The 25,452-nt window shown below is 40.0% G+C and overlaps 1 protein-coding gene across 2 annotated transcripts in view; it reads right to left on the bottom strand.

Annotated features, from left to right (window-relative positions):
* Positions 1-25,452, bottom strand: part of Aplip1 (JNK-interacting protein Aplip1) — a 435,485-nt gene that overhangs the window by 8,558 nt on the left and 401,475 nt on the right. For both annotated transcript variants that reach the window (XR_010853664.1, XM_067107287.1), the window contains 2 exons: positions 18,855-19,025; positions 7,216-7,335 (listed from right to left, as the gene is read on the bottom strand). Coding sequence is in view for 1 of the 2 variants with exons in the window: in XM_067107287.1 (XP_066963388.1) it covers positions 7,216-7,335; positions 18,855-19,025 (291 nt within the window). In the remaining variant the exon portion in view is untranslated. The remainder of the gene's footprint in view (positions 1-7,215; positions 7,336-18,854; positions 19,026-25,452) is intronic.

The following is a 25,452-nucleotide window of genomic DNA, read 5'->3' as shown; positions in this document are numbered from 1 at the left end:
CCTTTACAATCCGTTGCAAAATACGTAAAGGAAGAAAACTAACATGTAAGCACTTCATAAACATAGATGCACTTATATCAAAATATAGTCAGTCAAATAAGGGCCTTTTTATTTAATACATTTCACTGTATTTTCTTTTTTCATGTATTCACATAAATGTTTATGATAATACATGATAACATTTCCGATAACCAATGACACAAGTGTAAGCCTGGTCATTGTGGGATACGGTTGCCAGTCATTTTATGAAGTTCACACTGGACTGCACTACTTTTATGTTTGACAAATCCCTAATGCATACAAGACAAAGGGGAAGGACTGCGTTACAACACATTCTTGTGTTCACTCAAATATAAACTTGAAAGGCGTTAGGTTGAAGGAACACTTCAAAATAAGAGATAAAAATCACTTGAATTTTTCATTCAGGGGTATCTGCGAGCTCTAACTGTTCCTATTGTAATTCAGGAAAACACTCTCAACCCAAGTCAGACAGGAAAAACCTTAGTCCAACCTGAATCATGGGCTAGTAACATTGTTCAATCCGTATTCAAGGGTTTCTCAAAGACTGACGATGGAGGAAGTGGCGAAGAAGCAACTCGGATATTCCCGAGACAGACATTGCAATCCAAGCATGGGTTGTTCTGTAGAAAACCTGCATTCACAAACAGTTCAGCCCAATTAATGGGAAGAATGAAACGGAAATCCAAGCAAGTGTGCTTGTTGGGATAAAGGATTACACACACAACATTTTCTGCCCAGTTACTGGGGAGACAACGAAACTGCATCCGATACCTGAGTAATTGTTTGGGACACGATATCGGCAATTCCTGGGGAGACAGCCAAACTGCAATCTAAGTAGGGGTTCTTATTTTTGAGATGGCCCACACGCAAGACAATTTTGGCAGAGTTAATGGTGGAAAGCAAAAGTACAAACTAGGCATGGGTGCTCATTTGAGGGAGAGACCTCCCATACAACAATGTTGGCTCAGTTATTGAGGAGACATGTAAACTGTAATCTAGGAATAGTTGCTTGTTTTGGATGCAATCTAAGCTTGGGTATTTGTTCAGAAAGTCAAAGCATCCACAGTATCATCAGCCTAAGCATGGGTGCTAATTCAGGAGAAGGATCAAACATAAGCCAACTTCAATCTAGTTAATGTGAAAATTGTGAATCCACAACATAAGCATGAGTAATGTTCAATAAAAGGATCATACATGCGACCCAGTTTATGGGAACATATACATGGGTACTCACATGGACCTAACAAAACTGCAATCTAAGCTGGGGGCCTTCAAGTGAAGGCCCGAATGAATGTGGACATCAGACCAGTTAATGAGGACTAGGTAAAACAGCAATGTAAGCACGGTTACTCATGTCATAACTTTTGCCCCATTAATGAGGTGACAACCAAACAAATAATATATGCTTGGATGCTCTTAGTTGTCCCTTTGGGAGATGATCCTCAAATATGACAGTATCAGCTTACTTTACTGGGAGTCAATAAAACTTAATTTTTCATGGGTAATCATTCTGGAGAAAGAAAACACATGAAAACTTTGGCCTAGGTACTGGGGAGACTGACAACCTGATACCTAAAGATGGGTGCTTGTTCAAGAAAAGAACCACCTTTACGACAATTTTATATACTTTAATGGGGAGACTGCAAAGTTGAAGCCTAAGCATAGGTGCTTGTTTGGAAAAAATGAACACACGTATGATACCATCCCAGTTAATGGAGAGACTGCAAAACTGCAACCTAAGCATTGGTGCTCTTTCCGGAGAAGTTCCACATATGGCAATTTCAGCCCAATTCATGGGAAGATGGCAAAACTACAACCTAAGCATGGGTGTCTGTTCAAGTGAAGGATCACATATACGGCAAACTCAGCAAAGTTAATGAGGAGACAGTGAAAACGAAATGAATCATGAGTACCTATTGGGAAGAGAGCAAACTGCCATCTAAGCTCTTGGGTGCTCATTCAAGAGAAAGACCACACATACAACTTGTCCCCCAGTTAATGGGGTGACAAAGAAATTACAAAGAAACTACAATCTAATCAAATTTAAAACAATTTTAGCCCAGTGAATGGATAGACACTGAAACTGCAATCTAATCAAGGATGCTCACTGGAGCAAAACTCTCAGCTAAGCATGGGTGTTCCTATGGAAGTAACACCATACATATGATAACTTTACCCCAGTTAAAGATACGATAGCAAAATTGCAATCTTAGCATGTATGCTCGTTAGGAAGACAGTAAAACTGCAATACAAGCATAAGCACTTAGTTGGGAGATAGAAAGATAAATAGAATATACAACTTAGGCCAAAGGCCAAGCGCTGGGACCTATGAGGTCATTCAGCGCTGAAAGGAAAATTGAGAGTAAGAGGTTTAAAAGATGTAACAGGAGGAAAACCTTGCAGATGCACTATGAAACATTGTTAGAAGAGGGTGAAAAGTAAGATGGAAGAGGGAATATGAATGGAAATACAGTAAAAGGAATGAAAAGGGTTGCAGCCAGGGGCTGTAGGGACGCTGTAAAGAACCTTAAGTAACGCATACAGTGCACCACGTGAGGAGCACTGACGGCACTACCCCCCCTTCCAGGGTTATTGGGAGAAGAACTTCATGTACAACAATTTCGCCCCGGTGAATCTTGAGCCAACAGCACTGCAACAATCTGCTCTCACATGTACAACAATTTCGGCTCTGTTAAGATGGGTGTTAACTGTGGGACAGCAAAACTACAATATCAGCATGGGTGTTCGTTAAGGGAAGGACGCATGTATGATGACTTGGCCCTGTTAATGGGAATACAGGAAACTGCAACCTAAGTGTGGGAGAGCTTTCAAGAAAAAGATCACACATGCAACACTTTGGCTCTGTCAATGGGGAGACAGCCAAGCTACAATCGGAGCTGGATGCTCACATAAGAAACAGTGAAACTGTAATCTAAAGGAGATACGAAAATCATAATCTAAGAATGGGCACTCGTTCAGGTAATTTAGGCTCAGTTAATAGGAAGGGGGGACAGCAATACTGCAATCAGAGTACTGGTGCTGGTCAAGTTTGAAAGACCTTGTGCAATAAGGCTATGACACTGACAAAAAAATCTTTGACAAAAAAATATCTTTAGACAGAGGGTCTTTCACATGAAATCCCCAAAATGGACAAACTCAATGAGGGCTGTGAGCTTTTGGAGAAGCATGATTCACACTATAGGCCAAAGGTTTCACAGTATGCAGCACTTTGCTAATACATCATATAGGTTTCTTTTCAAAAGACACTTTCAAGTGGTATGAACATAGCTAGAAAATTCAAATTTTAATCACTAAGGAACACTTAATAATTCAGTCAACAAAAGGGAGATGAAATAGACGATCTTGCATGATTGATGCTATGAACTTATAAATATGTATAGTAAGTTCTTAATACGACAGCTGGACAACTAGTTTCTTGTTTTGCCAGTAAGTTACCTCTTAGTATCGGTGAAGATACCAGATGGCACCATGCAAACCCTGTTTTAATTCTAATTAGCTGTTCTCTCACCTAGAAGGCTACTTTTGCCACTATTTAATATCATTCACACGATCAATGATCCCATTGCATACCCGACTCTCTCCAGGTTTTTCTTTCCACCTGAAAGGTGTTCTTGCTACAGAGTTTCATCAAGTACTACTCCAATCACTTTTCCACTGAATTTGTTACACACACACACACACACACACACACACACACACACACACATATATATATATATATATATATATATATATATATATATATATATATATATATATATATATATATATATATATATATGTATGTATGTATGTATACATGTTAAAAATCACAGTAGATGCATGTGACTTCAGTGTATAAGCGAATCCCACAGGAAAATGATAGGCAGAAGTTCAGTATCAAGCACTTTCACGTTTATTAACGCATCGTCTGGGCACAAATGAGACAGATGAAAAGAAGGTTACAAAGTAAACAAAAAGAACAAGAATACCAGATGGTCAATTGTCAAAGGGTAATAAACAGAAAGATAATCCAGGATAATCTGGGATCAAGTAGTCACAAACTAAAACATAGACCTAACTACAAGAGATACAAAAGTTTAGCCATGCAAAACCCAAAAACATGAATAAAATTGAATACCAAGTGGTTAATTGCCAAGGGGTAATAAACAAAAGGGTAATCCAGGAAAATCCGGGATCACACGGTCACAAACTAGAACCAAATGGTTAACCGTAAGAGATGCGGAATCTTACCGATTCAAATTGCAGAAACATGTATAAAACTGAATATCAATTTTTCTTATATTTATCAACAACTTTTTAATTATGAAGGTATCAAGTTTAAACAAACCAAGACTTAAATTTAGAACACTTTCATCGCTTGACTTGATAAACAAGATTCAGTGATATTCCTTTTAACTGTGTCATTGCACGAGACTAAAGATCTTTCTTCACTCCAGTTAACAGGATGATCTAAATCGCTCATATGTACGAATAGTGCATTCGATATTTGGCCAGCTCTCACTCAAATATCGAATGCACTATTCGTACATATGAGAGACTTAGATTATCCTATTAATTGGAGTGAAGCAAGATCTTTAGTCCCGTGCAACGACACAGTTAAAAGGAACATCACTGAATCTTGTTTTATCAAGTCAAGTAATTAGATTACCCTTTTGTTTATTACCCCTTGGCAATTAACTGTCTGGTATTCAATTTTATTCATGTTTTTGGATTTTGTATGGCTAAACTTTCGTATCACTTGTAGTTAGGTCGATGGTTTTAGTTTGTGACTACTTGATCCTGGATTATCCTGGATTATCTTTCTGTTTATTACCCTTTGACAACTGACCATCTGGAATTCTTGTTCTTTTTGTTTACTTTGTAACCTTCTTTTCATCTGTGTCTCATTTGTGCCCAGATGATGCGTTAATAAACGTGAAAGTGCTTGGTACTGAACTGGATTCGCTTATATATATATATATATATATATATATATATATATATATATATATATATATATATATATATATATATATATATATATATATATATATATATACCTGTATATATATATATATATATATATATATATATATATATATATATATATATATATATATATATATATATATATATATATATATAATCTGTGTGTGTGTGCATTTTACCTTCTCATTCATGTTAAAAGTAAATACAAAGAGGCTGAGAGAAGTGGTTCTGTAAGAGCCCCGACGCTGTCTCTTCCAAACACGTGTGTGTTCGTGTGTTCGTCGATCGTCATCATCGGAGTCGACAGGACAAAACAGGAGCGTCTCGTTTTCTTTCTCTACAGGAACGCGATTTCAACCATACAATATTTCCGTCTGTTTCTCCTAAGCATTGTTGTCTTAACGTATGTACAATCACCACTACTTGCATTGCCATGCAAGCATTCTAATCATGTACTCATAATGTTCCAACGAATCTTCTGTATCAAACTGTGTGTATGTTTCTGTTTGTGAAGACGCCAAAGGTCTCTCCATTGCACATTTATTATGCTATTGCATTGTATCCATTAATCTGTCTTGAATCTCATGCAATTGGCCATATGTAGAATTTCCTGACCCTTCCACTGATGTATGTTTCATCACCATATGTTAATCATGTCTCTTGATATCGCCATCTGTTTGTCTGCCGACAAACACAGATGTCTGAACCTTTATGTCCGTTTTACCTGTCTGTGTGTAGACGCTACATTACCGCTCGCACGCGTCAATAACATCTTCCAAGATTCTGTACATTTATCTCAGTAAGGAACAACCAATAAACCAGTTAACACCCAGCCAGTATGTCGCTCATAACCCAGTCCTTACACTGGTGACCCCGGGTGACTCAAGGACCCGCCGACCAAGATGACGACCCACGCCGATTGACCCTTCGCCGCCTCGCTGTTTCCCGCCGTTCCTGAGTTCTCAGTATTAGTCCGACCCTCCGAGATGACCCACTCCACCACCGGGCCCTGGATACCTCCTCCAGGAAACCTGAAGCCGCCCCCGCACTCGTACTGGACGAGCTGACCAACGAAGGACCAGCCACGTCATCCTTCAGCCTGCTGCCGCCCTCTCGAGCTGGCTACCAAGGATCAGCCGTCATCCTTCAGCCCTCGAGCCGGCCACCGAAGGATCATCCGACGTCACCCTTCAACCAGCTCCCGTCCTCCTCGAGCTCCTGCTGGCCGGTGCCCCCCTTCAGCCTCCTACCCGCCCCTAGCCCAAGCCCTTCGAGCCAACTACAATTGTCGCCAAGACAATTTCCGCATCGATGCCTCGCTTGTGGGGAACATTGTAAGAGCCCGTCGCCCCGACGCCGTCTCTTCCAAACAATCAGACGTTACACACGTCTTGGGGAGAGTACTTGTAAGAGCCCCGACGCTGTCTCTTCCAAACACGTGTGTTCGTGTTTCGTCGATCGTCATCATCGGAGTCGACAGGACAAAACAGGAGCGTCTCGTTTTCTTTCTCTACAGGAACGCGATTTCAACCATACAATATTTCCGTCTGTTTCTCCCTAAGCATTGTTGTCTTAACGTATGTACAATCACCACTACTTGCATTGCCATGCAAGCATTCTAATCATGTACTCATAATGTTCCAACGAATCTTCTGTATCAAACTGTGTGTATGTTTCTGTTTGTGAAGATGCCAAAGGTCTCTCCATTGCACATTTATTATGCTATTGCATTGTATCCATTAATCTGTCTTGAATCTCATGCAATTGGCCATATGTAGAATTTCCTGACCCTTCCACTGATGTATGTTTCATCACCATATGTTAATCATGTCTCTTGATATCGCCATCTGTTTGTCTGCCGACAAACACAGATGTCTGAACCTTTTATGTCCGTTTTACCTGTCTGTGTGTAGACGCTACATTACCGTTAAAGCGTCAATAACATCTTCAAGATTCTGTACATTTATCTCAGTAAGGAACAACCAATAAACCAGTTAACACCCAGCCAGTATGTCGCTCATAACCCAGTCCTTACAGTTCCATATGTATGATAATTTGTGAGTACGCACACAATTTACAAGACAAAATCCAGAGAAACCCCATTGTATTTCTTCACAAACTGAATTCACATACTGTAATATGCAGAAACAATGTCCTGAATTCAACACTGCCTGACAATTTACTTTTTGTGTTGGTTCTTACCATTGACGGTGGCCTGCGGTGACATGGATTTCGCGCCATCTGGTGAGTGTTGGGTTGAATTACCCGAGTCAATGTCATTGATGGGTAGCCGGAGTTCTGAATCCGGACTACTGCTGTCATCTGCAAAAAGGCAACAAATAAACACAATGAAAAGAATAAAACAACAATTTAACTGCACCTTGCTCTAACAAAAGTCACTTTCTGCACCATGCACTTCCATTTATTCTTTCATTATTTATTTTGTGTCCACATATGCAGCTTTTCATAATATACGTTAAAGCTTCTCATGCTCTTTTTTAAGGTGTAGCCAGTCAATACAGAATGTGGATGTGAATGTAATTAATTGGAAAGAATTTGACCTGAAAGAACTGAGAATACCACACGTGAGGCTCAAGAAATGCCAGAAGTGAAAGACTGATCCTTTATTATTCCCGACAGGTGTTTATAATAAAGAAAGCGGATGGAAAGGTAGCGGGCGACCTGAGGCCCCCCGCTGCATCCATACAGAGGTTGTGTTTGTTAACAGGCATAAAAAGACATATATAATGCAGTTCGTAACATGTAAAAGGCAGGTATATATATCGGCAGACAGGCTGCACAATGATGCATACAATGAGATACTGTACATAAAGAATCTGAAATATCAACAAGTAACATATATGATGTGAATAATGTACGTATGAAGAACGAAACACAAGAAAGGAGAGGCGATTTGACACCCTTACAAATACTCCCTCCCCCCCGAGACAATAATTAGAGGAGCAATTATTGGATGAAACAACATTAATCACGTAAACGCTGAGGTAGTCGGAGTGGGCCCCTGCTTCTGGAGAACTGTGGGCGTGAGATGGCACCGACATCTGGGGTTGGCTCGATGTGTTTCCTGGGCGCCCCCGGACCCCGCTTTGGTGGGGGAGCGGGTGTGTCCACGGGGAGGTACTGAGGGGGAACTCTGGGGCACCTGCCTTCTTCCTCGCGTACTTCGCTGTCAAACAGGAATACCGGCTTCAACCTGTTGATGGTGATCCAGTCTTTCTGCCCATGGATGTTAAGGAGGTATGCCTTGGCGGCCCACCTGATGACTTGGTGGGGCCTCCTGTAGGGCCTGGTTAAGGGCGGCCAACGGGCGTCCACCCTGAGAAGACATAGGTGCAGGAGTCTAAGGCAGGTGGGCTGTAGGTGGTGGTTCTGTCAGTGAAGGTTTTATGGCAGGGCACAAACTTCTGTGTGAGTTCCCTCAACCTCAGGAGGGGGGTGTCGGCGCCGTCGGCTGACGGCAGGAAGAATTCTCCAGGAATGGCCAGTGTCTCCCCATAGACTTTCTCAGCAGGGGAGGCATCGCCATTAGCCTTCAGTGCGGTGCGGAGACCCAGCAGGGCCCAGGGCAGCTGTTCCTTCTACCTCTCGTCGGTGCAATGTGCCATGAGAGCTGCCTTAAGAGGGCGGTGCGCCCTCACGACCATGCCGTTCGCTGCAGGGTTGTAGGCTGTTGTGCTATGTAGAGTTGTACCCATCATGCATGACAAGGAGACCCAGAGCTCTGACAGGAAGACTGGACCCCTGTCCGTAGTGATGCTGTCTGGCACTCCGAACGGCTGATCCAACTGGAGAGGAGGGTCTCTGCGCATGATGCTGTTGATACCTCCTCCATGGGGGTTGCCTCGGGCCAGCGGGTGGAGCAGTCTATGATCGTCAGGAGGTATCTGGCTCCTCCTGACTGCAGAAGGGGTCCGACGACATCGATGTGGATGTGGCCGAAACGCTGACGAGGCTGAGGGAAGTCGCCGACCCAGGACTCTGTGTGCCAGGACGTTTTGCTCGCCTGGCACGGGATGCAGCTCCTTGCCCACTGTTGAACGTCCTTCTTGTTGCCGTGCCAGACGAATTTGTTAGTCATGAGGCGCGCTGTTGTACGCCCTGATGGATGGGAGAGACCGTGGACTATGTCAAACACCTGCTTCCTCCTCGAAGTGCCCGTTCTTGGTTTGAAGATGCATTCGTTATTGGTCTGAATAATCAACCCGATTTCACGCGTATAACACACGAGTAGCGAGTGATCTACAGCTAGAAGTGTTCGTGAACTGTCGGTGATTAGATTAAAGTCAGAATAGCACGATAAAGCATCGGCTAAGGTGTTTTTTTTTAGTGAAATATTAAAAAGTGAGCATCATGGAAGTGTCTAGCAACAACAGAGGCAAAAGATGGAGGAATTTAGCTTGCCTAGCAGACTACCAATATGATGAATTGGCAAGCAGGGAGCTGGGATTTCTTATCATTGAGATCAATAACAACTCCAACCAAAAAGATGCAACAACATACACAGACATAATGAAAGGATATGATCCTTCAAGCTGGAACAAGTCAGCAGAAAACATAATGAAAACAATTGAAGGAATACCAAAGAAAGTCCAAGTGATCAAGAGGCTTATAAAGAAAATCTACATCTATCAACACATTCCAACAAAGAAATTGAACAAGGTAAATATGGTGAATATACTGATTGATGCAATAGGAAAACGAATGCCTAAAGCATGCAATCTATGTAAAGTGTGGTATAGCATTGTAAATCCACAAAACCTGATAAGGAAATGCTGCGCATGCCATGTACCAACTCACCCTACATGCGCAGAAGTACAGCAAAATAAAAAAAAGGACACAAAAGTATTTTGCTCAACATGTCTGATATGGATAGACAATGTTATTAAGTCAAGACTTAATGTACAAGTAGTCGAGGATGAATAAAATAAGGAAGAGGAAGTAGAGGAAAACAAAACAGAAGAAAATAAGATTGAAGAGATAGAAACAATAATGAAAACAAAGAACAGGATAAGAGTATGGATGCAGAGAAACTCACAGACTCTACATATGAGGCAATACAACAGCACACATATGAAGAAATAAACTATGAAATGACAACCCAAAATAAAATCCCAAAGAGGTTGTACCTGGATATACATACTGACGGGAAAGAGCAAGAAAAAAAAAAAGGAAGATCGACTGCACTCTTTGAAAAGAGGGAACTGCAGATTTGGAGAAAGATGTCACTACAAACATCCCAAGATATGTCACAACTATGAGATTTATGGCAAATGTGCCTATCTAGACAGCTATGAGGTTGAATGCAACGATCTACATCCAAAAATATGCAAAAACTTGAGAGAAGGAAAAGGGTGCAGATTCAACAAAAAGTGCAAGTATATGCATCCTGTAGCCATGATGAAAGAAAATCAAAATCAAATACATATAAAAAATCAAAGTAAAAATGAAACAAATAAAGAAAGGAATAGAGAGTATGAGACAAAGGAAAAAGCAAGCCAGCACCACGTTATGAAACGTCAGCATCACGATATGAGGCATCAGCACCCAAGTACAGTGCAACAAAGCAATGTATCTACGATGCAAAGGGATGGTGCAGATATGGAGATAGATGCAGGTACAAACACAAAATGAATAAATATGAAGATGGAAGATCAACTATATTGGAAAAGTTGGATTTTTTAATGTCCGAAGTTATGGAAATGAAGAAAAGAACAACATATCAGAGCAGGAAAGAGGCATGGGAAAATCCTTATTATTACCCATATTAGATAATGGGGATAACACACAAACCACCATAGTGATGAATGCACAGGGGTTTAGTTTTGAGTAACTCAAAAAGAAAAATAGAGTTCTTAGAAGAACTAACCCAAACTCAAAAAATAGACATATAATGAATATAAGTGAAACCTGGTACTCCCAAGAGACTGGTAATGATGATCAGATAAAGGGTTCCCAAACTTATAGATCAGACAGAAAAATAGGAATCAAGGGGGAACCGCGATATATGGGAGAGACGTAAATCAAGGAAAAATCTGTGAGAAATATAGTAACACATACTGTGAATTAATAGCGGTAGAATCTGAATGTGAAAAATTAGTGAACATCGCAATATACAGACCCCCTAATACTAAAGAGTTTGATATAATAATAGACAAATTAGATGATATATGTAGAAATCACGAAGAATGGAATATACTGATATCCAGAGACTTTAACTTTCCTTTCGTAGGTTGGAAAGAACAAAAAGGAGATTGTGGTTGTATTTATACATATAAAAAAGAGAGTAATAGTAGTGCAGAAGATAAGAGGCAATTTGAAAAACTATTAGCTATGCTACTAGAACATAACATCCAGCAAATAAATCACGTGCCAACAAGAAAGGATAATATTTTAGACCTAGTATTTGTAAACAAGGTGAATTATGTTAAAGATATAATAGTATATAATATGAGTATTTCAGACCATAATGTCTTAGAATTAACACTCCATTCCAAAGCAAGTGAAAACAGAGATAAGCAAGAGTCGAAAAAGTGGGAAGGATATGGAAAATACAATTTCTATAGTAAGAATATTAAACAAAGACTGGTAAAACATATTCATAAGTGATAATATACAGGTAAATATGGATATATTATATAAAATATTAGAGAAAATAGTGGATAAATATATACTGAAGAAGAAAAGTAAACATCAGTCATGCATACCAAGAGACAGAAGGATCCTGTTCCAGAAAATCAGAAAGTGGAAAAAAGGTCTTGCAAAAGAAAAGAATGTATGGAAAGTGATGGAACTAAAAAGTAAGATAGAAAATGCAGAACAAAAGATTATACAATCAAAAGAAAATGAAAAACAGGACCTAGAAGAAAAGACCCTACAAAATATCAAGCAAAATCCTAAAATTTTTTACTCATATGCAAAAAAGATGAATAAAAGAAGAGTATAAATAGGCCCCCTAAGAATTGAAGGGCGATTAACGAATGAAAAAAATGAAATATGTAACATATTAGCAGAAAGATATAAGAGTGAATTTACACCTAGAATTGATAATGAAGATAATGATACAGAAATAAGAGATGAAAATAGTGAATATTTATCAGACATAGATATTAATGAAGCCGATATTGTGCAGGCTATTAACGAAATTAAAAATGGATCAGCAGCAGGACCAGACAGTGTCCCCGCAATTTTGTTAAAGAAAGTGGTTTATTCAATCACAAAGCCACTCACAATATTATTAAGACAAAGTGTGGATACAGGCAAGATTTATGATGAGCATAAATTAGCATATATTACCCCTATTTTCAAAGGTGGATCAAGACTAGAGGCAAGTAATTATAGGCCTGTAAGTCTGACATCTCATATTATGAAAGTGTATGAAAGGGTAATGAAGAAAAAATAATGAAACATTTAATGAAAAATAGTTTGTTTAATATAGGACAACATGGTTTTGTACCCGGAAAAAGTACACAAACCCAACTGTTAGTCTACCATGAAAGCATATATAAAAATATGATAAACGAAAAAGACACAGATGTGGTTTACGTAGACTGTGCAAAAGCTTTTGACAAGGTAGACCATAATATATTAGCAAAAAAAATTAGAAAACATAACACTGTGGACAAAGTAGGAAGATGGATAAAAGAATTTTTGAAAACAGAAAACAGATAGTGATTGCAAACGATGAGAAATCGGATGAAGCTAAGGTAATATCTGGTGTGCCACAAGGTATGGTGTTAGCTGCATTGCTGTTTGTGATTATGATTGCAGACACAGACAGTAATGTTAAGGACTCGGTAGTGAGAAGTTTCGCCGATGGCACAAGAATACGTAGAGAAATTACTTGTGATGAAAATAGGAACTCGCTACAAAGAGACCTAAACAAAATATATAAATGGGCAGAGGTAAATAGGATGGTATTTAACTCTGATAAATTTGAATCAATATACTATGGTGATAAAGAAGGAATGCTATATGCATACAAAGGACCTAATAATGAGACAATCACAAATAAGGGAGCAGTTAAAGACCTTGGTGTGATGTTGAATAGGAATATGTTATGCAATGATCAAATAGCAATACTATTGGCAAAATGCAAAGCAAAAATGGGAATGTTGTTCCGGCACTTCAAAACAAGAAAAGCCGAACACATGATTATGCTTTATAAAACGTATGTATGTAGTCCACTTGAATATTACAATATGACATGGTACCCACACTACCAAAAGGAGATTGCACAAATAGAGAGTGTACAAAGGTCCTTTACAGCTAGAATAGAAGAAGTTAAGGACCTAGACTACTGGGAAAGACTACAATTCTTAAATTTATATGGTCTCAAAAGGAGAAGAGAACGCTACATGATAATCCAGGCATGGAAACAGATAGAAGGAATTACCGAAAACATCATGGAGCTAAAAATATCAGAAAGAGCAAGCAGAGGTAGATTAATGGTGCCAAAAACTATACCAGGGAAAGCACACAGGACATTAATCCACCACGCACCAGCATCGGTAATGCAGCGTCTATTCAATGCGCTACCAGCTCATCTAAGGAACATATCAGGAGTGAGCGTAGATGTGTTTAAGAATAAGCTCGACAAATATCTAAGATGCATCCCAGACCATCCAAGATTGGAAGATGCAAAATATACCGGAAGATGCATTAGCAATTCTCTGGTAGACATCAGAGGTGCCTCACACTGAGGGACCTGGGGCAACCCGAACAAACTGTAAGGTCTGTAAGGTAAGGTCTATGGGGCGTGGGCAGCCTGTGCTGGTGTCGCAGAGGAGACTTGTGTTTGAGCTTGCTAAGGGCATGTCTTCCCACTTAAGAGCCATCACTGCTGTCCTGTAGTCTGCCGTCTCTGGGCCCAATGCTTGTTCTCTTTCCAAGTCTTCGTAGTCGATGCTAAGGTGAAGGGAATTAATTTCTTCCCTTGACAGGGCGTTGGTCACTGGGTTTTCCTGCCAGGGACGTAGTTGATGGTGCACCCGAATTCGGAGATGGCGGTCAGGTGTCGCTTTTGCCTTGCAGACCACGCATCTCCTGGCTTTGCAAATGCGTGCACCAAGGGTTTGTGATCTGTTAGGATTGTTAATTTGGTCTCCTCCAGCAGGTACTTGAAGTGTCTCATGGCCTGGTAGATAGCCAGCAGCTCTCTGTCAAAGGTGCTGTAGCGGGTCTCTGCTGGCAAAAACTTGTGGCTGAAGAAGGCCAACGGCTGGGGGGTGCCATTCACTAGCTGCTCGAGTACTGCGCCATAGACGATGTTGCTGGTGTCCGTTGTCAACCTGAGGGCAGCAGTGAGGTTGTGGTGAGTTAAGGTAGTGGCACTGGAGAGGGCTCTCTTTGTTTCAATGAATGCCTGCTGCTGCAGAGCCTCCCAGGTCGGTGTTTTTGGTTTGCCCTTCAGGATTGACGTCAGGGGATAAATAGTGCGGGCGACGTCTGGGATGAAATGTCGGTAGTAGTTTATCATCCCAAGAAACTCCTGAAGGGCTTTGATGGTTTGTGGTTTTGAGAAGTTCTCGATAGCTTTTACTTTAGAGGCAGTGGGGCGCACTCCTGCTTGGGAAATCTCATGGCCGAGGAAGTCTACTTTTTCTTTCCCGAAAATGCACTTGTCGAACCTGACGACTATCCGCTGTCTGCAGACGTTTCAGAACGGCGCAGATGTGGCGAAGGTGTTCCTCTGGGGACCTGGAGAAGGTGAGAATGTCGTCGACATAACAGATGCAGAAAGGTAGATCCCCCAAGATGGTGTCCATCAGGCGCTGGAATGATGCACCTGCATTCCTGAGACTGAAGGTGGAATAGGAAAATATGTAGCTCCCGAAGGGCGTGATGATGGCGGTCTTTGGGATGTTGTCAGGATGCACAGGGACTTGGAAGTATGACTTCAGCAGTGCCCATCAGGTCTTGCATGTTAGGGAGCGGGTAGTGGTCTGGTGTTGTTAGTAAATTCAAACGCCAATAGTCCCCGCAAGGCCTCCATGAACAATCGGATTTCTTTACCACGTGGAGGGGAGAAGCCCACGGGCTTGATGCTTTTTTACAGATGCCCATGCGTTCCATCTCTGTGAAGGCCCGTTTGGCGTCTTGTAACTTCTGGGGGGACAGTCATCGGCACTTGGCATGGGTTAGTGGGCCCACCATGGTGATGTAATGGAAGATGCCGTGCTTTGCTGAAGCCCCAGGTGACTAGCGTAGCTCTGGTTTGAATATGCCTGGGAACTCCTGTAGGACGGATGTGTAGCCATTGGGGGCTGTGGAGCAGATGGTGGTGGGCATTCAGGTCCAGTGGAGAGCTGACGGGAGTGACAGGTTCCTGTGTCGAGGAGGTGTTGTCTTGCGACGTCAACTAGAAGTCCGTGGTGTCCTAGGAAATCTGCGCCCAGCAGGGGGAACTTTAAATCTGCAATGACGAAAGGCCAGTGGTATCTGCGTCCCAGAACTGAGATAGTCTGGGTCGTCGTGCCATACGTGTGGATGGGAGATCCATTTGCTGCTATGAGGGCGGGTGTTGAGTCAGGTATCTTTTCTAAACCTTCCCAGGATGGCAGGAAGATTGACTGCATTGCCCCTGTATCTACCAGCAGGCGCCATTCGGAAATTTCGTCTCTTATGAAGGAATCTGCTGGTCAGGGGGGGTTGGATTTTGTGGCCACAGCTGTTACTAGTGGCCGCTTTTGTTGTTTTTTCTGAAGGAACAGGGAGGCCTGTGGTTTCTGGCATTTGTTCCAAACTTTCTGTGGAAGAAGCACCACGCAAGGTTTGACCATGTCCTGTGTTCCCTGAATGGTGTCTTCTTCCTGTAAACAGCGTTGATGTCTTCCTGTAAACAGCGTTGATGTCTCCGTCGTCATCGTCGTTCTCCTCCATCAGGCTGCAGGCTCCCAGGGCGGCAGTGTTTTTCGAAGCCTTGGTGGCCTCGTGTAGTTTCTGGGCATCGTCGACTAAGGCATCCATGTTGAAGGTGTCTGCATCCCTTATCTGGCACCTAACTTCCTGCGGGAGGCGCTGGAGGAAGACCACTTTTGTTAAATCTACCACCCTTCTCCTGTTTTCGTCGCGGCCTGGCAGTGTTACCAACCCCCGTAGTTTGTCCTAGGCTTCCCTGGGTGATGCTTCTCTGAGGGGCTGGGATAATAGGTCGAGTGCACGCTGCGCTCTCTCGGTCACGGGCATGGAGTAAGATTGCATCAGTTTATCTTTCAAGGCCGTGTATGTGACCTTGTCCAGTTTCGCATTGAGCCAGGGGGAGATTCTGTTGAACACCTCTTCTGGGAGCGCCGTCATGGTGATGTTGGATTCAATAGCATCGTCTGAGATGCGCGCCAGGCGAAAGTGCGCGTCTGCGTGCAGGAACCATGATGCCGTGTTCTGCCGCAAAAACGGGGGAAGTTTAACCGAGTCTGGCTTTGTTGGTGAGAGAGGTGTACAGACGATGCTTGTGGGTTTGCAATGAGGTTCAGCTTCCGACATCTTTACTACTCATGCACCAAAATCCGTTAATGGTGCTGATTGTTTAAGTGGTCGAACAAAGTGCCAAAACGTCCCCTTTTTTTGGGTACACTGTATTTAGTTTGTTAACGGCATGGTTTCCACCAGGAGAGAGCTATCAGAGGCCTAAACTTTGCACCGTAGTTAGTCCGCTAAAGGCTCTCTGATGGTAGGCTGCGGCCATATTTAGTCTGTTAATGGCTGGGCCAAAATTGCACTACCTGTCCCTTTCCGGGGTCACCAGTGAGAGGTTCAAGAAATGTCAGAAGTGAAAAACTGATCCTTTATTAATCTTGACAGGTGTTTATAATACAGAAAGCGGACGACCTGAGGCCCCCCGCCACGTCCATACAGAGGTTGTGTTTGTTAACAGGCATAAAAAGACATATTTAATGAGGTACAGAACATGTAAAAGGCAGGTATATATATCGGCGGACAGGCCGTACAATGATGCATACAATGAGATACATAAAGAATCTGAAATATCAACAAGTAACATATATGACTTGAATAATGTACGTATGAAGAACGAAACACAAGAAAGGAGAGGCAATTTGACGCCCTTACACACACACGGAGAATTTGGAAGAAAGTAATGAAGGGCAGTTGCAGTTGAGGAAAGCGCATTGTTCACGGATAAGGTAAGTGCACCAGGCTTTGCACTCAAAGCTATATCCTTCTTTGTCCTATTTGTTTCAACCATCTCTGGCACATCTTTTAGTCCTGCACATCCAGTCCTTTCACTTTGGTACTTGAGAGTGTCACAACATCAAGTTTTCTCTGCTCAGTCACGTTTACCATCATAAATTTCTCTTTTTCCACACCATGTCAACTAACACACAGTATCAGACTTTAATATTTATTCTTTTCTATGACATTAATCACTCCAAATACCTATACAAAAGTTCAATGACCAAAACACTGAAAACTCCCATGCATACTGAACCATTAATTTGTATCATCCATGCACTCTCTTCCTAGATGAATTTCCTTTAATGCATTTTTCATTTTCATCCAACCCAATGCAAGTTATAGCAGCCATATCATCCACATTCTTCCCTGGTTAAGTGGCATAAATCCACATTTCTTGGTTGTTAACCCTTCTGACCTGGCAGATGAGATGCCAAGCTTACAAAGGAGCATGAGCTGATATTGTACATGTTACGGAAACTGGCACATGGCCTGTGAAGCTCAGAGGCAAAAACCAGTGAAGCCTAGCTGCTGTCGCATAAGCCAGTGTTAAGATAATAAATAATATGGAGTGCAAAATAACTGATATGTAAAATGTGAAATTTTAAAAATTCTCAAACTACAGATATTTTGAAAATAATTGCATATTCTTATGCTTATGGGTGAATGAAACTCATACAAAGAGGTAAGATGAGGAGTAGCAAATGAATAAATTAAAAAGGTGCCATTTTTCTTTTCTAATGTGCATCTGTTTCACGTAACTGAAATCTGTCTGTAGATGTCATAATAAATCAATATATTTCAAATGATACTTCCGTTAATTTGAGCCCAAAAGGATAAAAATCAGAGAAGGCAGTTTTTTCTGTGAAAAAACACCAACCATAGGTATAGTCTGGCGGGGTCCCAAGCTCAGACACGAGTTAGGTTTGCACAATAGTTTCAGCTCTGCTACTGCTTGGTTCAGTATCTTCTGCTAACCCAAAGAAACTGATTTTAATTACTTGAAATTCCTCAACTGCTAACAGTGGCGAACACATTAAGAAAATTACCTGTATTTAGCAAACCTAAGACCTCGTAGATTTAATTTTACCAATGTATGCAACTATTTTTGTAACTTATAAACGAACGTTGAAATTTTAATTTTATAATATTTCAATACATGATTTGTTAGTTATTCCATACCTTCATAAACAATGACAAACTAAACGGAAAGCGACAATCCAGTCAGTTCAACACTGATAATTCATATGACAATTTGTAACCATACCTCCAGATCAGTAACGCAATCTGATTAAGTGAATATATAGCTGTGTATAAGCGGAAGCAAGTATTGCATTTCCACTTGAAAATGGATCGATTACTTTCCATTCTATATTCTATTTAGTAGAACTTCAAATTATATAGCGTGCAATAATCGTGACCTTCGCTCATTCCATTCATTCAGTTACAAAATGTGGTAGAACAGTAAAATGAAATGGGTGTCACTCATTGAATTTTAATTAATCTAACTATACATCTTTTTTTTATCACATTCAAACGTTTATCACAATAAGCATTTTGATTAAAAGGAACCCTCCCGAACGTGCTTCTCTTGTTGTGCAAATGATCAAAGTCGGAACATCAAGACTTACCCCTGATATATGAGTGGCACTTGAGGACGAGGATGGGCCTGGAGTGATTGTTGATGAGGGTGAGGGCATCTGGGGTGCTACTCCTCGAAGCGACCCCAGACTCTGCCTCATGCAACTCCTCGGCTAGGGTGGGGCCCGACCGCAGAGCCAGGATGCTGGCCGTGCTGAACGCTGTCACGAAGAGAGACAAAAGGAAATTACTTCTCAAAAACATGGAGAAAGAGAGAGAGAGAGAGAAAGGTGGGGCATAACCTGATTAAAATGAGACAAAATAGTCAATTATAAAAAAGAAGCAAACCTTTTAAAATATTGCAAACCTTTTAAAATATTCTGTCTGCGCATAAGCTGGCTGGCATATGACACATACAATGGACGTAAAAATATAATCCAACAAACTATTTCGGGAGGGTAACAACCCTGGTGAATTAGCACACCCACACGCTCCGTATTTTATGCATTTCCAAGATTATCAAGAAACTGGAAAAAAAACCTTGGTAAGTTAGCGGGCAAAATCATCAAAGTTTCAAATTACTGTTTAGGTTTTACTTAGAACTTATATACTAAGCATTACATTTATGTGTATTTGTGTCCTTAGTGTCTGAAAAAAATACCAATAGACGAAGAAATAACCTGTGAATCAAATACAATAGGAAAATCAAATTCGAGAGGCTACCTTCATCATCGGCTAAAAAAATTTCTTTTTCCCAGTTTCCCTATTCTCTCCCATCCTTCGGGTGTCTCTCCCAAACGCCTCTGCCATCACTGAATTATTTTCTCCCATTTTCAAGTAAATAAAGTTACAGACCGACTTTCTCCAATTTTCAAGTAAATGAAGTTACAGACGGGTCTCCCACAGGCTGCAACATTTCCGTCTCTTCAAATGAAAAGAGTTGTGGAAGGAGTATGGAATGGTTGATGTTTGCAGATGATGACTAAGAGAAATATACAGTAGAAACTCGTGTGAGAGTTTGAGCGTATTTACAAGAGGTGAAAATTAAGCAAAACATGAAAAGGGCAATTTGGATAACTGCAAAACAAGAGGATGGGGCAATGAATGTTAGTATGGACGGTGGAAGGATGGAAAGGTTGACTGGCATATCGCATAGTTATTTTGGAAGTAAATTTAACAGACGATGGTAGGATGGGTGAAGAGGAGAGTCGCAAAATAAGTGAAGTAGAAAAGACAAAAAGGTGTGTGCTAAGGACAGAGAAGAAATTTGAAATGTTTAAGGAAGCCAAGGTGAAATGTACGAAAGGACTTGAGAGGATGATGGATGCAAAAGAAAGAAAAACGGTTGAAACTTAGGAGATAAATCGTTTGCACAGTACAAGTGGCATAAGAAGTGAAAGAAAAATGTCGAGATTGGTAGACACGAGAAAAAGGATATGACCTCCTGTATCTGTATTAGGGTTAGAAGCGGCTAATATTGTGAAAGTTTTCCGAAAATGTGATTCCTTTAAGATTCAGCAGTAAAGTATGAATGCAGCTGTGACAGTTGAATAATCTTTTTCTTATCTGGAATCACTACTTGTTTGGAGTAACAAACGTAAGTACAGTGTGTATGTATGCATGTATATGTGTATGTATATATATATATATATATATATATATATATATATATATATATATATATATATATATATATATATATATATATATATATATATATAATATATATATACATGTGTATATATACAGTATACACAATTTATATATATATATATATATATATATATATATATATATATATATATATATATATATATATATATATATACATACATTTATGTATATATACAGTATACACAATTTATATAATATATATATATATATATATATATATATATAATTTATTTATTTATTATATCATAACGGTCGTAACATACAGGCAAAACGTAGTCTTCCTTTCACGTTCTCCTTGCACGTTGACAGATGAATAGTTTTAAAAATACCGCTCTGCTCGTAAGTGTACAATAGGTTCTGTTATCATCTTCAGTATCCTTGCGATATGATTGCCAGTGCGGTGACTTCGTGTTTTATGCAGTTTTAGTCCTTGATCTCGTCCACGGTCAGTTCTTTATCTCCTCGGTCCTCACTATAATTTAATGTTATGATCTTCTGCCTTCTTTCGATCTGAGGTATTTTCAGTATCTTTCTCACGCGGTCCTTAAGCTGCGCTACCCGGTTTGACCAGATCTTTAATAGGCTTGACTCTGTTAGAGATAATTTATTGATGTTACCTATTGCCTAAGTGAGAGAGAGAGAGAGAGAGAGAGAGAGAGAGAGAGAGAGAGAGAGAGAGAATGTTTCCTTTGAGATATGCACCACACGCTTCACGATAATCTTTGTGGGAGAGCGAGATTGGAATCCCTAAAAGGAAAGCTGGCTGCCGTTTCAATCCTTTCCCGACATACGAGAAATAGCCAAGAAAGGAAAGATTACTTGCAAGTTGCAACCTTGTTACTTTGGTTGATTTGAAAGCCTGTCAGTAGTAATGGAAGACGAAAAATATTCTGTGAATAATACTATGCATACATTTCTATTTTAATGAATGAATAAATAATTGTCCATCTTCTTGCACGTGTGCATTTTCATTACTGTATAGAGATGTAATGGAAACGATGTGGAATTCAAGACTCATTTCCTTTCATTAAAACTTCAAAATAGAAAGGAAATAAATATCTGTTCCATTCCTTCAAGAACTTCTATGACAATATATGTATGTCAAAATATTATCATTAGTGTATCATGATAATCGTTTTATCTTGTCAGCTATCAACAATCACTTTAAACCTCTTTCATTATCCATCAGTATTCAGAAGTCTTGTTTGTGAACTGCACTGAGAGAGACCGCCTCTCATTCTCTTCATATATGAAATTAAAGATATAAAGGAAAATTTCTTTCTTCGGTTGTACAAGAACATATTTCATGCATGACTATGAAGGGACTGACGACTCGGCCGAAAGTGTCATTCCAAACGACCACCCAAAGATGGATCCTGTGCCCTTCGTACAATCCAAAGTCTTCAAATACATTTAAAGGACCCTGGCACAATCATGAGGCCGTGCTGGCACACACCCACTTTAATCTAACAACAACAACAACAACAACAGAAAGGCTTGGTAGCATTAATGAGAAGGTCTGGTTGGTAGTAACTAGATAATACGGGAAATTATAGTCGAGCCAAACGAAATTGGAGCGTGAGAGACTGAATGTATTGTGGCGAAATCTAAAGAATTCGTTCATTTTACTTGAAGAGCGCGGTTTAGAGAAGTCATGAAATCGAGATGCATTAAGGTCTTAAAGGTGGGAGGGTTCCGTCGGTCATAATCCCGGCTATATTTTCCTTTTCGGCTTTTTTTTCCAGTTGGTCAGTAGAAAACAAATAGGAACCTTGGAAGAATTATGATCCCAGGTCAATCAGAGCCACACAGGGAGCGCTTTAATACATTATAAGTGTTTTCTTCCTTCAAAAATACATTTATCCTTAATGTCTTCTGTATAGGATTGTTTCTCCCTCTTTAATTGTGCGTATATATATATATATATATATATATATATATATATATATATATATATATATATATATATATATATATATATATATATATATATATATATATATATATATATATATATATATATATATATATATATATATATATATATATATACATATACCACATAAAACTGCCCATTGACTAGGTATTGGAATACCTTAAAGATGAATTGCATAAACTTTATTTTCAATGAAGAATATTTTAAACAAACGTTTGGTATATCAATGGGAAACCCACTTTCGCCTGTTCTTTCAAATTTATATATGGAATTTTTCGAATGCCTCTACATCCCCAAGATTTTCTATTCCTGTAACATGGTACTGTTATACTGATGATATTTCAGCCATCATACCCAAAGATTTGGATGTAAATACCACATTGGCTCAAACACGAGGGAACCTTTTAATTGTTCATGTAGTATTTATTTATATGAAAAGAAAAATAATTTGACATGTGGCTAAGATTTAAATATCAACCCCTCTCAGACAAGAACAAGATTAATTTTTTTTTTTCGTCTGACACGCTGAATCAGTTAATCCACAGATTGTTCGCTCGTATCCTCACTGACCGGTCTTTAAGGTCTGATGTCCGAAATCTTTTGATGTCGATACGATGCATTGGACGGAGACCTTCTCTCACGCGCCACTTTCGTTTGGCTCGGCTACCTCTCTCATTCAGTATTACGCCATGGAGGTGGGAGAATACTTTGTCGACTGAGGACAGGCCATAATCGTATCATATACGGTATGCTGGTACTTGAGGATTTTGAGATGTTTTCTCTCAGGTTACTTGACACACACACACACACACACACGTACTCACAAAGTTTTTACAGTTAGTGGGAATTTTCCAGCTAAGTAGGGAAAACTGACATTACTTTCACTACTTTTTGCGGAATGAACCTATGAATAGGAGTAAAGAAATTTATATGTATTTGTGAAATGTTTGGTTACAAATCAAAGGAAACTTTGTCCGTATAACCTGTACTAACTTTAAGAATTTTGTATTTTCGATGACGATGACCTTTGATATTTAATGCCAATTTCTTATCAGTTTAATGAATCGATCACATAATATCATTCAATAATGGAATTATGAAATATAATGCACGAGCTGAGAGAGAGAGAGAGAGAGAGAGAGAGAGAGAGAGAGAGAGAGAGAGAGAGAGAGAGAGAGAGAGATGGCCACTGATGTTTACCGCCAGTTTAATCGAGGCTTTAACACCATACCCATTAATAAATCAATCCTTCTCCATCATTCACCAGTCGCAATGTGTAAGAAACGTAGACAGACTAATTAGAGTCAGTGAGAAGAGAACTGCCATCCTTATAAACAATGGAAAATGTGATCTATTCAGTCTGATGAGAGCAGTGTACAGTTTTCTTTGAGCCATGCAATTTCCTTAAATAGGCGGGTCTGTCGCATCATGCATGATTTAACCCAATTATCTGGTTTTAATCCGAGAGGCCTATACTGAAAACCTGTAAATGATTTTCATGTTTATTTATTTGTCAATACATCAAATCAATGTTGACAAAATCTGAATTGACATTTTTTCATGGTTCACGAACCACAGCAAACCAACGAAAACTTATTCATTCCCGTTATTCCAACGCCTGTGAAAATATTCTGTCGGAGGAGGCAGGCGGATGAAAGCAAGTATCTACCTGGATAGACCTATAATTTTAAAACTGTTATAATCCTGGATATTCACAAACGATCTCCCTGTTTTCGCTCACCTCTCTCGGTAATCCGCCACTCCTCTCTTCAGCTTCGTACCCAGTTAAAATTGCCCAAGGGAGCTATAAACATCACTTGGTAAAATTATCGCTTCCTTCTGAGAAGTAATTAATGCCTTCTCAGGTCAGGTCAAGGGGTGTTAATGAAACAATGCAACTGCGGAAATTAAATCATCTTGGAACTTACAGCCAGAATTCACTCTAAATCTGTTATAGCTAGGCCATTTTATGTAGCGTGAACGAGGCGTTTAGAATCATACTAATTAAATATATTTATGAAATGCATTGTTGATTTGTTACGAGACGGTTTACTCTTGCAAAAAGGTGGCCGAAGTAGTTAGGAAAGGCTCATGCAACACACGATACCTCGCATTTTGTCCAAATGAAATTTAAAAACCGGCATAAGAAACAGAATACATAAAGAGTTTCTGAATGCAATCCTATGTAGCATGGGCAATATGAAAAGGAATACGAAGACTTATAATAATAATAATAATAATAATAATAATAATAATAATAATAATAATAATAATAATAATAACAAATCTTATATATATAGCTGTCAAGCAACTCATGCTACATTTATAATTTTCTTTTTCGCCCTGTAAATGAATCTTAAATCTTTTCGGATTCTTAACACCCAACGATCAAACCAATACAGCCCATGGCCGCAAACAGCTGTTTCAACCGAAACTTCACAGTCCAGGATACAGCCATAAAGTCAGGTCGTTACCAGCAAGACCCCAGTCTCGAGTCTCCCCAGTGTGAAAGAATCTCTGATCCGGTCAACATGGAAGGGATGTTCTGGAGACTGACCATACTGTTCCTGATGACTGTCCCTTTCAGCAACCCACTGCCCACTATTCTCGACATGAACGGCAAGTCGTATCCGTTACTTGATGGCCACGTCGTGGCAGAGTACGACAGCCTTTCGCCATCGGTGGCACAGACGTTGAAGGAACAAGCCCCGAAACAACCCGAGACAGTGGAAGAAGGCGAACCTGCTACGGTAGCAGCTGGGGAGGCCCAACCGCACTCCGAGGAAGTTACAGACGACAAGCTTATATTCAATGGACTAATGGCGCACACCGTTAAGATTCTGGAGAATACACTGGAAATTACTCAAGCTATGACTGAAGTTTCTAAAGAAAGCATGTCGGGGCAGCTATTCATCGAGCGACTGATGAAAAACTAACGAAGATAGAAGGGTTCGCGCAGTAAGAGCAATTCATTTGTACTTTTTCTTTACGAGATTATCATTTGACCGAGTTTTCCAGTGGAGGTTAGATTGATCTCA

Source organism: Macrobrachium rosenbergii, chromosome 8, assembly GCF_040412425.1.
Source record: "Macrobrachium rosenbergii isolate ZJJX-2024 chromosome 8, ASM4041242v1, whole genome shotgun sequence".
In the NCBI taxonomy this organism is placed as follows: Eukaryota; Metazoa; Arthropoda; class Malacostraca; order Decapoda; family Palaemonidae; genus Macrobrachium; species Macrobrachium rosenbergii.
This window is presented reverse-complemented; position numbering and strand designations above follow the sequence as displayed.